Consider the following 13,534-nt stretch of genomic DNA (forward strand, 5'->3'; position numbering starts at 1 on the left):
ATCTAACTTCTTTCTTACAGCTTTGGAGGTGGAGTTTCCTTTAAAAACTATAAATTCTCAACCTGAAAGTCTTGACATCTGCTGTGATTCTTCAACCATGAAAAGCCTTTTCAAAATGAAACAACCTTAAAACATTAATACAAAAGGCTTTAGTGTCTCTCATTCCTTACAATGTAAAATGTGCTTTTATTCATTTAGATTTTATGCTTTAAGTTTAGTAGAGCTATTAAAACCTGAGTTCCATTTTATTTCACTTGTTACAACATGATGTCTTTTAAATCTAAAAAAAAAAAAATATTTTCAGTAAATGAAGGTATCAGCTTGGATAACATCAATGTTTTTAAGCATGCTAGCAGATGTAGAAACTTGAATGTTACAGGTTCATTTGCTGTTTTTTAGGAAAAGATCTCCACCTTTGTTAAGTATCTTTATTTTCAGAGTTCAGCATCTACTTTGCAGTCTGCAGATTCTGCAGGTTTGAGGTTTTTAGCTCATCAGCAATTGAAACCCGTTTTGTGTCGGGCATACAGTACGTGGGTTCAAGTGGTGTTCCTGCACACATTTGCATATCAGTGTTGTTTTGCTCTGAGCTGCAGGGGGAAACGAAGATCCTGAAGCTGAAGAACCTGCGTCCTCAAGACTATGCCAACTACAGCTGCATCGCTTCTGTCAGGAACGTGTGCGGGATCCCCGACCGCAGTGTCGTCTTCAAGCTCACCAACAAAACAGGTACAAGGATGCTCAGTCCTTCAAAAAACGTTGCTACCGCAAAATGAAAAACCATACATGGTGCCTTTCGTCCTTTGTAGCCTCGCCGTCCATTAAGCTGCTGGTGGAAGACCCCATCGTGGTGAATCCGGGTCAAACGGTCTCCTTGGTGTGCATCAACACGGGAGGTGAGCCGCCACCCATCCTCACCTGGGTGAGCACCAACGACAGCCTGCCCCAGAGAAGCGTGGTGAACGGTGGCACGCTCACGCTGCCCTCCATCACCTCTGACGAGGCTGGCATCTACAGCTGCGTGGCCAGCAACAACGTGGGAAACCCGGCCAAAAAATCGACCACCATCGTGGTGAGAGGTGAGGAGAGGCGCGCGGGCAACAGCATTGGCTGATCTAAAAGTTGCTACATGATGATGACCACCACATAATTTGCATATTATTTGCATAAAACCTTCCAGGGAAAAAAAGATAATTAAACATGAGAATTGGACGAGTGTCATACCATCCATACGACTTACTTCTGGCCCAATTAAATAAATTCAGTTTAGTTGCCGTGTTTTCATGATATGGATGCCGCCATGTTGGACCCAGATCTTGCGACTAAGCAGTTGGTCTGAGTTATTGTTTCTATGGCAACCACTGTCATCAATCTGAGTGAGCTTGTTGGAAGGCCACTCTCCCACCGCTGGAAAACAGGCTCAGGAGAATGCCTCAAACATTTGACGCAAGACTGTTTATGAGAGAGACAAAAAAATGTGTTTAAAAGATGTCACCTGTATTTAAAACCATAAATACTAGTTGGCTACAACAATTTTCTTTATTTATTTATGTATTTACATAGTATTTTATTTTCATAATCATTTATGTAATGATATTAGCAAATATGACAAAAAGTTTTTAAAAAAAACTGTTTAGTAATTCATTTTATTATTCTTTTGTTCTTTCTTTATATGTGAACATAACTTTTTTCAAAATAAAATTTGTTTGGAACAGTTGGAGTTTTCCAGTAAAATGAACTTCAAACCAAAGGAATGAACTCCTTAGTCAACTTAAACATAAAAATGTGCTTCAGTTGAGACTAAAATCTGCTTCTAATTAAAGCATTTCCATTAAAAATACCAATGAGAAGACATGAACTTGATAATGAAGAAGCTGCGTTTTGCCTGTTCTTTTGCAAGCATAACCCCTAAAGGGAAGAAAGGTTTTCGTTTCACCTGTGGTTTAAGTGGAAAGATATTTTAAAGCATTGTTTTCAACTACACCTCTAACAGTGTTAGTTGGGTTAGGGTTCAAATGTCCGGATAACTTCTGAGAGTGATGACTGTCTGGAACCCACTAAAGGAAAAACTCCGGATGCATTCTGCGTCTCCTCAGGTTGCGTTTGGAGACTGGATGTTGACGTGCCAACATCTCCATCACTCCCCTGTCTAAGGAGGTGCAGAGAAGCGTCACCGCCGTCCGATCAATAACCAGCACTGCAACGAAAACTCTCTGATGTTTGTGAGACTCCCCAGCCTGGAGAGAAATGTTGCTTCCATGAGGCGCTGTGATCTGCTGTCAGGCAGCTCAGACGCTTTCATTGTTCAGGCTGCAATTGTGTGGTTTCACTTGAAGAAGAAAAACACAGACTTTTATTTTGAAAACTGAAGAAGTAAAGTAAATCTGATTTGTATCCAATGAGTTCCTCTAGGCGCGTGGATGTCAGTGAGGAGATAAAAGCAAATGAAAACAACCTGATAAAAGTGCAACTTTGGGATGAACTAAACAACAGTTTAAAAAAATAAAAACCTGTTGACTGCAACTATCACCCATAATAGCAGGAGTTTCTGTAATTAATTTCTATTATTCTTATGAACTGTAAATGTATTAATGAAATGGATGAAAAAAATAACTGTTAGTTATAAACACATGTAGGCATGGACGGGGGGGGTTGGCCCACAAAAATGCACAATTGAGTAAAGAAATAAAAATTATTATAAGAAAAACTGACAAAAAAAACTTAAATACTTTGGATAAATAAAATAAAAGACAAAAACACAGAAGGATGGACGGACAAATAGACTGACATAAAATAAAAAGATAAATGCAGCCTCAACAGGGCACCAACCAGTGTCCTGCATGTGCCCCTCCGGAGCCTGGTAAATAGAAAGGGTTGTGTTAGGAAGATCATCCAACCAAAGTCTTAACAGACTTATCAAACAGATTAAAGGAGAAGATAGATATATGGATAGATGGACGAATATGATGATAACATGGTTTTTTATACATTTTCGAGGCTTGAAGAACTTTGACACTCCAAACTCTACCCCTTATGAAAGTCCGCATGCCTACCACTTGAACCTCGGCTTGCGAGAGTCTGTCAATCAACTGGTCAGCGTGAAACCACATACTTTTATTGAGGCATCGGATTGGTCAGTTTACAACTTGAAAAACTTGCACTGCAGAACAAATGTCATGAAAAAATGAGGTTTATCATAGGGTTGTGCCGATGGACGATATCATCATGATGGTTGACTTACATCACGATGGAGAGACACCATCGTGATGCCACGCCCCCGCCACGCTGCGAGTCGACACCATGAGCCGCGTTTACATGTACAAAATATCTTGATCGGATCAATGGTCGGATTAGAATTCAACCGTGTACATGGGCCCAGAAATACGTTTTCCGATTAAAACAAATGTTCACATGGGTCACACTTTCGGTCGGAACAAATCATTTAGGCATGCGCAGTAGTGTTTCAAATACCGGAAGAGGAAATTAGTTCCGCTGTAAACAAACTGAGACCGAAGTCTCCCACACATAGCGCACACTTAAAAAAGCATCTTCCCTTCCCCTCCACACAAAGCTGTAAGTCCGGCTGCTCTGCTCAGAGACACGGTCCTTCGGTCCACCGGTCCACTTGACTAATCAAGTGCAAGAGCGGACTACTTCTTTTCTATTTTTTTTTTTTTTTTTGTTAAAGTCACTTCCCTCAGTTTATACTGGACATTATTTTTTCATCGGGGATGAGTCATTAGTTGGGAAATAAGATAAATAATAAATAAGTAATCAAGTAAAATAACAAATAATAATTATATAATAATGAAAAATTAAAAATAGCCCCCCCCCCCCCCCCCCCCCCCACGACGATATCATCGTCCATCCCGATGTTTTACTTTAAACATCGTCAACTGCCAATTTAAGGGACATCGCCCAACCCTAGTTTATCAAGAACATGTTAAAAAAATGGAAGCAGAACAAGAATGGGGATGGTTCTTTATTTCGCTATAGAAGTCTATAGAATTTTGACTTCTTGGAACCAGCAAATACTTGTTTAAAGCACGTGGGGGAGGAGTCATTCAGCTGAGTTCTCATATACAGTCAATAGTTGAGATGAAAATGGCTCATGATGCTGATAGGAGAGCGGAGGATGTCAAAGGTCAATGGAAAAACGATCACGGCTGTTTAGTTATTCCGTCTTGCTGCTTTCTGCAGGGTCATCCTGTGACCTCGCCGTTGTTTATTCAGCCACTCGTCTTTCTGCTTCAGTCACCTTTTCATGACTTCTCGCTGCTCAGTAAAGCTGCACATCCGCTTTAGACTAAACCACCAGAAATCTTTTGTTGCCAACAGACCCCTTACGGTTTCCACATCTCCCAAAAGACAGGATCCCTTCAACATTGTACCAATATAGATCAGGTCTTCCCCTGAACATTACTCCCCTTTGTGAATTACTTGTTGGTAAAAAGCATAAAGACTTGGTGATGTGAGACTATGTGTTGAGAAGTGCAACCTGGCACTTCTGTGTTCCCATTTCTTCTCTTCATTCCCCTGCAAAGTGGTGCATTGTCTCTCAGTGGGATCAAGACAGAAGGGAACCACTCTCCTGCTGTGAAATCACGATGCAAAGCATCCGATTTTTTTGTAACACAAAACCCTCAGGAGTTCCTAACAGATCCAGGTACGCTGATATAAGAGCCTCAAATCAATGGAAGCCAAACCTGCTTAGGCGAGCGCCGCTTATCTTCACCAAACAACGCCTGCCGCCTTTTGTTCCGCCCATGAGAGGCTTTCTGTCAAACCAGCAGATGTGTTTAGCAGTTTTGTATTAAAACACTTTGTTGGGAAAATAAAAGTTTTTTTCTGAACACCTTTGTGTCAGCACACCAAAAAAAAAACGACACGTGAATGGCGTTTATCAAATTAGCTCTTGAATAAATTCCGGCCCAGAAGCGGCATAAATTAGCATTCATGAATATCGAATTCGTTTTTATAAACGTCCAGCAGTAAAGCGGCGTCCGTCTCTTTTGCCCGATAGAATTGTGCGCCGGGGCAACTGGGAGGTGTTTTTACGTTTTTCTGTGCCCCTCTCGTCATCTGAACCGCCTGAAAGTTGAAAGCCGTTGCCACTTCTTTGTGTCCGTCCCACAAAACAACAATCATGTATGGGTGGTGGAGATTCAGCAAAGGTGCTGATGTTCACAGAAAGTCTGGAGGCTAATGTGAGGAAAGGACAAAGATGAAGAACGGGGGGGGGGCAGCAGAATGGGACTGAAAGCTCTGTGGGTTTTTTTGGTCCTGTCTACGTGACCTTGAACATGACAAGAGGAGAACAGTAAATTTTGAGACATCTGTCTGCCTCCAACAGACAACCGCTGCTTCACAAGCTGATCTTCTGCACGAGGATGCATGGAAAGAGCTGTCTGACACCTGCTTAGAGATACGCAGACAGCTCCAGGTGAAAAATGAGATGGGCTCCCGGGCAGACGTGGAAATAATGACCGTAGCCGTGCTCTGCTCCGGTCAGCTCTCTTCCAGTACAACCAGGCATTTGTACTCAGGAATACAGCAGAGTGGGTTTGTTGTTTGTTCTCAGAGTTTTGTAACTCTAACAAAGCACAGGTTGGTAGTTTCTTTAATTCTCAGCAACATTTAGGGAGATCTAGAGGAACGGGACAAAACGCCATCGGAGCATCAAGCTTATGAATGCCTCTGAACTCCTGGAAAGTATGTCTGTGAAATGGGGTTGAAGTCCAAATATCGGAGTCCATCTATAACCAATGTGGGAAAGTTGAACGCTTCAGATTTCCTATGGATTGTTTACTGACAGGGGTTGATCTGCAGGAATGCTCAGATGGACATGTCTGCTTCTTTGACCAAAAAGGTTCTCCAAAGAGATCCAACCATATCCCATCCATCTACATATCCATAAATCCATCTGACCATCTATAAATCAATCCTTCCAACCATCTATCAATCCATTCATCAATATCCCCATCCAGCCATCCATCCATTCACAAATTAATTAGCATTTTTTCATTCATTTATCAAGTCATCAATCAACCTATCATACATAAATCCATAAATCTTTTGATCCATAAATTCAATTCAATGCAGTTGTATTTATATAGGCCAATATTACAACAAAGTTGTCTCAACGGGCTTCACTAATTGTACAATACATAAAATTAGTTATAACATAAAATAAGTGATTGCTAAAATAAACTTAACAGACTAAGCTAAACAAGGCATCGCTGCCCTCAGACCCTCCTTCTTGGTAAGAAATGATTCATGAAAAAGAATTGATTCCTGGGGAAAAAGAAAAAACCTCAGGGATGCCCACATGAAAGAGAGATCCTCCCTAGGATGGACAGGCGATGTACCAGAACTCGCAAAGGAGGGTCTAAGGGCAGGGATGCCCAGTTTAGTTAAGTCTGTTTAGTTAGTTAAGTTTAGAATTTTCCTATTGAATTCTAAGTATTCATGATCCTTATGGTTTTGTTTACAATTACCGATACGAAGCCCATTGAGAAGACTGTTGTTGTGATTTTGGGCTATATAAATAAAATTTATTTGAATTGAACTTTGATAGAAGAATTAGCCTATCCAACTCTTCAACTACAGGTTTGAATAGTGTATCAGATGGACTTCATCCAGATCGAACTGGGGTACAAATCCATCTATCCATTCATAAATTCATCCATATTTCTCCAACCATTCATCTGCCCATCTACAAATCCATCCATCCAATCATGTCTGGCATCCAGACCAGGGCCAGCAGGACCGCCAAAGGGGCCGCCAACGCCAGACAGCAGGGAGACATAGGAGAAGAGAGAGTGCAAGCTCCAGCCCAGCCAGAGGAATAACCCCCCCCACCATGCTAGGGGGGCCCAGCACAGATTGTATTTTCTCATTTATCAATTAACTCGACCAGGTCTGCCAAACCTACAAAGATCCACCTGTGGTGCAGATAAAAAAAACAGTGTCTTTGTTTTATTACAAACCATTTCTTACATTTTGTCACTGACAACCAAGATGTTCCTACTTTGCAGGGGGCTTATACTGAATTTAGGTGGTGCCACCTTTGTTTTTTTTTCCCCAGGTCCAACTTCACAACAAAACTTTAAAAAGTTCAAAACTGAACTGATTTGTTTTTTGAATTACAGCTTTATCTTTTTTTAGATTAATTGACGAGTTCAACAGATATCTGTCTGTCATGAGGTACATATAGCATTGTGTGAGTAGACGCCTTTCAGGAAACCGATAAATACCTTTTAGCATTCGCAGAGTGAGAGTTGAACATCGATATGCGACTTCCAGCACTGTCCCCGTTGTCAGGAGATCAGAAAATGTACGGCACAGACAGAAATCCTCATGTCTCTGGCAGAGATGTGTTCGCAAACAGAGAGCTGCAGCCAGTGCTGACGGGGAAGCAGAGCGGGATTTATGAACGTTACAGGCCTCATTGTGTCAGCCGCTCTTCAACTGAGAGACGGCACTTGAGCTGCAGGAACGTAAAAGAGGTTAGCACCTAATCGTAATGTTTACTCTTTGACACCTGTGACAGCACGCTGACTCTCGCTGATGTTAGGAAGTGTGCTGGCAAGTCTGTGTCTGTGGGTTGAGATAAAAAGTAGCCACAAATTTCTCTTGGGTTGTCACTGAGAAATAAGTCTTTCTGACCTCTCATCAACTTTGCCGGTAACTCGGTAGCTCGTGGTCACAGCTTACTAATGACTAGTGTGGTGTAAGGGAACCATCAGCCAACAGCATCACTCATGCGTCATAAGTGTGAGCAAGTTATCCTTAAATACTTTGATACAATTACCACACGCAAAAAAATGATACCTTGCATTATTGACGTCCCTTAAGGTGTCCATAAAAGGCAGCCGTTTTTGTCTTTGACCCTCCGCGGGCCAGGACAACCCTAAAATACACTGCACCTGTATGGGTCAACCCCCTGTACGGATGCTATATATGTTGGAAATAAAGTTTGTAGATTTTCAACGGCGTTGACGTGGCAAGCTTGCGGAAGTGGAGTTCCCCCGGAATACTATGAAAATTAAAAACATGAAACGTTGGCTCAAGCTAAACAAAACAATCTGACATACAATACGTTTATATTAGGAATGTCAGCAACCTCCGTTGCCAAGGAAACCCAAAAGTTTACTTTTGCCAATACTTCTAAAAATGACCTAGCTATGTTTGTCACCTCCAGGTGACCAAATAATAAAATGGTTGCTATAGAAATAAATCAACAGAAAATCTAGTTTGAAAAAAGTGATTGGTTATGAATTTATCAGTCACAACATTGACCAGGGTGGCAAGGGTAGAAAGGGTGGAGTAAGGGGCATGCAGCAATTGCCCAGCCAGTAAGGAGGGGGTCTTAAGAGCAGGGGTGGAAAACATCACTTGCAGCTTTCTTTTTTGTTTTGTTTTTTTTCGTAAAAATGACAATCGGAGAGTTTTTCTTAATATTTTCCTTTAAGGGTAATCTGTCTGATGTTTTCATATTTTTGTTGGTACAACAGGAAAAGAAGGACTTGTTAATAAAAGATTATATTTTGCATCCATAAAAGTCACTTTCATGCGATGCTTCCTAACATAACAAATGTCACTGCTAAATGGAATTTAACTGTAGATGTCACCACACAATCCCAACGCCAAGTGCAAGGGCTTATGGGAGACAGAGTCATTTGTGAACACACAAAGGTGTTTGGGACAGGTCTGGAAATTTTTGATGTCTGGCGTTAAAAATAGGATTTTTCTTCAAACGTAAGCAGTGAGATGGTGTCAAAGGCGCGCGTCACCTCCCCGCGTGCAGCTTGGCAGGCATCGCACAGCCTTTTGCACATTCAATTCCCTGTGTTTAAATCTGACACGCAGGGTTTTTGTTTTTCGCTCTCCCTTCACCGAACCGAATGTGTCGGTGTCAGCGGGGAATTGCCGGATGAAAGGATTTCCGTCAGCTCTTTCTGCTGCAGAGATGAATTGAACTCAGATGTGTTTGTTGGAGCCGGTGCAGCATGCATCATAATGAAATTTTTTAAGGCCGGAATCTCTGTTTGAAAGAAAAGTGTGTACAAATTTTTTATTTCAAATTGTTTTTTTTTTTTTGGTTTAGCACTGCTCTCCGCAATTCTTCAATCTTCAACAAAGTTTGCTTTATTCTTTTGAAGAGATTTACCATTAGTGTAAGGGTTTATTTTTATTTTAATTTACCCATCATCCTCAAAAATGGCATAATTTGACAAGAATTGATGTCATCCTGCTTAGATTTGCTGTTTGGAATGCAAATTCTACAGCAAACGCCGTGCAGATAAGACTCCTAAAGTACTTTTAGTATGACAGAACAAAGAACTAAAGCTGAGGTACAAACTCAGTGTGGAGTCGAAAACACTTAAAAAAATGATTCAGTTATTTAAATAAATCTCAGAGCACTCAGTCTTTTGGGCCGATTTTGTCTTTAACAAATATTTTCTTTTTTTCTCTCTCTGCAGCTCTAAATAGAGGTCGGTTTTGGATCACTCCTGATCCCTACCACAACGACGACAACATTCAGATTGGCCGTGAGGTCAAGATATCGTGCCAGGTGGGAAGACGTGACGCCGCCGGCCGGCAGCAGACACATGTAGAGCTCCATTTGTGGCAAATCTTTTCAAACCCCAAACTCCCCCCACATCGGATGGACACATTGTACAGATTCATTTCAGCGTTTAAACCTTTTATACTGGAGATGTTGCCAGTGACACCTAAATAATGCATGCTCTTTGACATGCTGTAAATCTTTGACTGTTTACGCAGCCAACAGGAATTCACTGGTTCTGATATAGAGAAAAGCTTTGATGTGATATGCAGCACATTAAAAACATAAAATATCACATTTCAGCACAAAGCTGCTTTTCTCCACTCCAGAACTACATTAATTGTGTAAAGGGTTAAAGAGTCGAAAGAATTCAACACACATACAACTCCCCACATAAATAAAACGTTATTATGCGATGGTAGGATCCATCACATACATCTATTAATATCACTTTGGGCTAAAATAGAACAGAATTTGCAAATGAAGGAGCAGAGGACCGCAACAGAAACAACCAAAGGGCTTGAAATACAACATGTTTTTCCTTAAAAGATTTGTCACAAATGTAACTCTTTTGGAACACAGTCACCTTCAAAGGTCCAGATAAAGAACGAGCTGTGTGTTCCAGGTGGAGGCGACGCCACCCGAGGAGCTGACATTCAGCTGGTTGAAGAACGGCCGCGCCCTGCGGAGCTCCGAGCGAATGGTTATCACCCAGACGGACCCCGATATTTCTCCCGGAACCACCAACCTGGACATCATCGACCTCAAGTTCACAGACTTCGGCACGTACACGTGCGTGGCGGCGCTGAAGGGGGGCGGCATTCCCGATTTTAGCATTGACGTCAACATCTCCTCCACAACAGGTGAGCCTCACAACCCCCTACGTCATATAGCCATTAACACCCCCCACCCCCACCCTGCATCACAGCCGCATTACTGCTATTACCGCAGAAGTCCGGAAATGTAACTGCAAAGTGTTAAGAGCTTAGCAGCTATTAGGATAGATTTAGCAATTTCACAATATTGCTCAAGAAACTTGAACAAAGGACCAACGTCAACACAAATTGCAATTTTATGGTTCTGTTTATTTGACATCTTGCAAGGGTTCAAGTGTGGCTATTGTTCAGCCATGACACCCGCTTTTTCCTCAGTTTTTTACGGTACTCTCCCACGTGGTAAAACCGTGTTACTGCATCCAAGCACCAGGGCGCTACCTCCAGTGTTGATGTTCTTTGGACTACTGTAATTCTTCAACAGTTTACGCAAATACCATATTTCCTGCAGATTCTGAAGCGGAGAAAAAAGCCGCTTTGCGCCGATAAGCAACACTTTATAGTAGTGAAGCACTTCTGCTATCTAACTATACATAGTTATGGTATATCAAAAGGCATGTGATTTAGGTGTCACCAGTGACATCTGTGGTGTCAAAGGGTTAAACTATTTTGAAACATCACATATCAGACCTTCCATAGCAGCCAATTCCAGCTGCAGTTAGACTTCCTTTTAACTAAATTTAGTTCTTTATTGTTATGAATACCTGAGCAGGAAATTACTGCCAATTTCCGTAAGCAAGTGTAGTTCATCTCCTATTTAGTCCAAAAAAGAAAAAGTCATAGACCACTACACGTTAGCTACATTAGCGTATTGCAATAACCGCCAACCTTGTTTGCAACAGAACATTTTGAGAGAGAGCCGTGTAACTCTCAAAATCTCTTCAACATCAGCAAGCACAACCAAAAGGAATCAACTTATAAGGTGCTCCGAATTATGAGGCGCCCATTTTTGGAAAGAAAATAGGACTTTTAAGTGCTTCTTATATTGTGAAAAATAAAGAACTTAAAAAAATGATTTTTTTTCCCCCCCCCGAAGATTTCAGTCAGCGCAGGCCTACTTGATCCTTACAAAAAGTCTAAGGGAAAAAACAAAAAGTCCCTCACAACCATGTCGTCAAGTTTTTTTTTTTTGTCTGTAATTTGAGTTTATCAATCTGTCACTGAGTTGTTTTTGAGTTTATTACGTGCTCTTTTCCTCCTGATATGATTTAGACAAGCTTCGTTAGGCCAAAAAAATGAGAGAAGACCAAATGTTCATTGGTATAGGCCAAAACCATCCACCATCGCTCCATCAAAGCAGCCACCTCCACCTCTGCTCCAACTAATATTTTCCCACAATGTGACCAGCACTCACACTTCGCATCAGACCACCTCGCCGTCTTCACCTTCATCTCCGTAGTTTCAGTCATGGCTTCTGGTGCTGACCTGAAGGAAACGCTGGACAGAGAGAGGAGGGAGAAGCATGGTGTTAAATCACAAAGAGACAGCTTCCTGATCACAGATTGAAGGTTTTGTCGAGCATTGTGTTCTCCTTTGGCTGGATTTCAGCATTACTCTGCCTATTTTGATTAGAAAGCCGAAGCTGAAGAAAACCTTAAACTACAAACACACCGGGCATGTGTAGCACATTCAGGAACACTCCAAATGTCGGCTTTTGTACGCCCTTTCAGAATATGGCATGCACACAGGTCTGTCGCTATCTGATACTAGCACATGTACTGACAGTTGGAAGACGCTTTGTGTGAAATGTTGAAGCTATGCAAATCTTACGACTCTTGCTCCGGGCTTTTTCTTTCACAGCTCTATTCCGATTTAAAAAAAACAGGACACGAGCACAGACCGCAATCATTAATTTCTCCTTCATGATCAATTTTCAAAAGGTTGGCACTTCCTTTTTTTTGACCAGGACGCCATTACAACCTTGATCAAAGTTCAACCGGTTGAAATTTTGGATGTAGAGCCTGAAAGCAGACTGAAAAGAGGCATAGCAATGCGTGAAAGCAATACTTTTGAACCCGGAAGCCCAAGACGGGCATACAAGCGTGCTTCCATGCACTTTTCATTGGAAGTGGCCAATTGAACGTGTGTTTTCCAAGCCCGGTGTGAATGCAGCATCAGACTCCAGATGAACAACATGAAGAACATCTACCAGGACATAATAATGAAGTAGGTTAGAGAAAAAACCTGTCTGAAGACAGACTGTTTTCTTGGTTTACATTCCGTGGTATGAGTTTGAGCTGCATTTCCCCTGCATGAAGCTCTGTGATCCAAACTGATCCTTGTGTTCCAGAATGAAGGATTCCCAAAGTTCTGCAGGCGTTCTCCATATCTGCTGCTGCTTTTAGTTGACTGGTGCCTGCTTGAAACTGATAAGTGACTTGTGGTTTGTATTGTGTGTGTGTGTGTGGAGGGGGGGTGGTAACGTTGTGCAACACCGTGCTTCATCCACACACACAGACACACTCCGGCTGTTGTTCTTGTATTTTTTTTTTCTTTCGACCTGCTGCCACTCACTGCAAGAACATGAAAGCAGGGAGGCAAACCCGGATGTGTAATTACTTTTTGATAATTCCTCCGCTCCAAAACAGTGATCAGCCAAGATTGTTTCATCATTATCTTTTAAGGAGTCTCTCCTTCTGGAGAGCCTTGCCAGCGCTTCAGCGCGGATCCTTTAACATCTAAAGGAGAAAAAAAAAAGTATTAATGAGGAGGATCATAACAGCATGCTGCAGTGTGTCGTAGCTAAAAGCAATGCAAGGTTTGATCGGAAGCTCGCTTCTTCAGCTCGCAGCTTTACAGGGCAGGTACTGGGGAACTGTGCCAACGCAGTCTAAAGCGCTTTGGCGTGGATGCGAGGCAAGCGTTTGCTGCAGCACTCCTGTCAGTCAGATTGATGTCGCAGATCAAATGTGGAGCGTGCTGCAGCTGCTGATGATCCGGGAGCCCGTTCACTGAACTCAGGTTCTGCAGCAGACAAAGGTGTACATCGAAACTTCCTACTGTCAGTTTACAAAAACAGGTGTTCAGATCTACGAATTGCAGAACAGAAATTGACATTGACAGATTGCAGAATGCATTGCAAGAATAGTCTTCCAAAAGGGAGTTTATTTTGGTGTTCCGGCTCCTCTCA

General features: G+C 41.9%; 1 protein-coding gene across 4 annotated transcripts in view; it reads left to right on the forward strand.

The window, feature by feature from the left end:
- Positions 1 to 13,534, forward strand: part of mdga2 (MAM domain containing glycosylphosphatidylinositol anchor 2) — a 225,087-nt gene that overhangs the window by 133,333 nt on the left and 78,220 nt on the right. For 2 of the 4 annotated variants that reach the window (XM_023952705.1, XM_023952707.1), the window contains exons 5-8: positions 594 to 729; positions 810 to 1,079; positions 9,486 to 9,577; positions 10,197 to 10,434. In XM_023952705.1, coding sequence (XP_023808473.1) covers positions 594 to 729; positions 810 to 1,079; positions 9,486 to 9,577; positions 10,197 to 10,434 — 736 coding nt within the window. The remainder of the gene's footprint in view (positions 1 to 593; positions 730 to 809; positions 1,080 to 9,485; positions 9,578 to 10,196; positions 10,435 to 13,534) is intronic. The other 2 variants (XM_023952706.1, XM_023952708.1) reach the window with 1 other exon arrangement.

The sequence above is a fragment of the Oryzias latipes genome, chromosome 24 (genome assembly GCF_002234675.1).
Source record: "Oryzias latipes chromosome 24, ASM223467v1".
Classification (NCBI taxonomy): Eukaryota; Metazoa; Chordata; class Actinopteri; order Beloniformes; family Adrianichthyidae; genus Oryzias; species Oryzias latipes.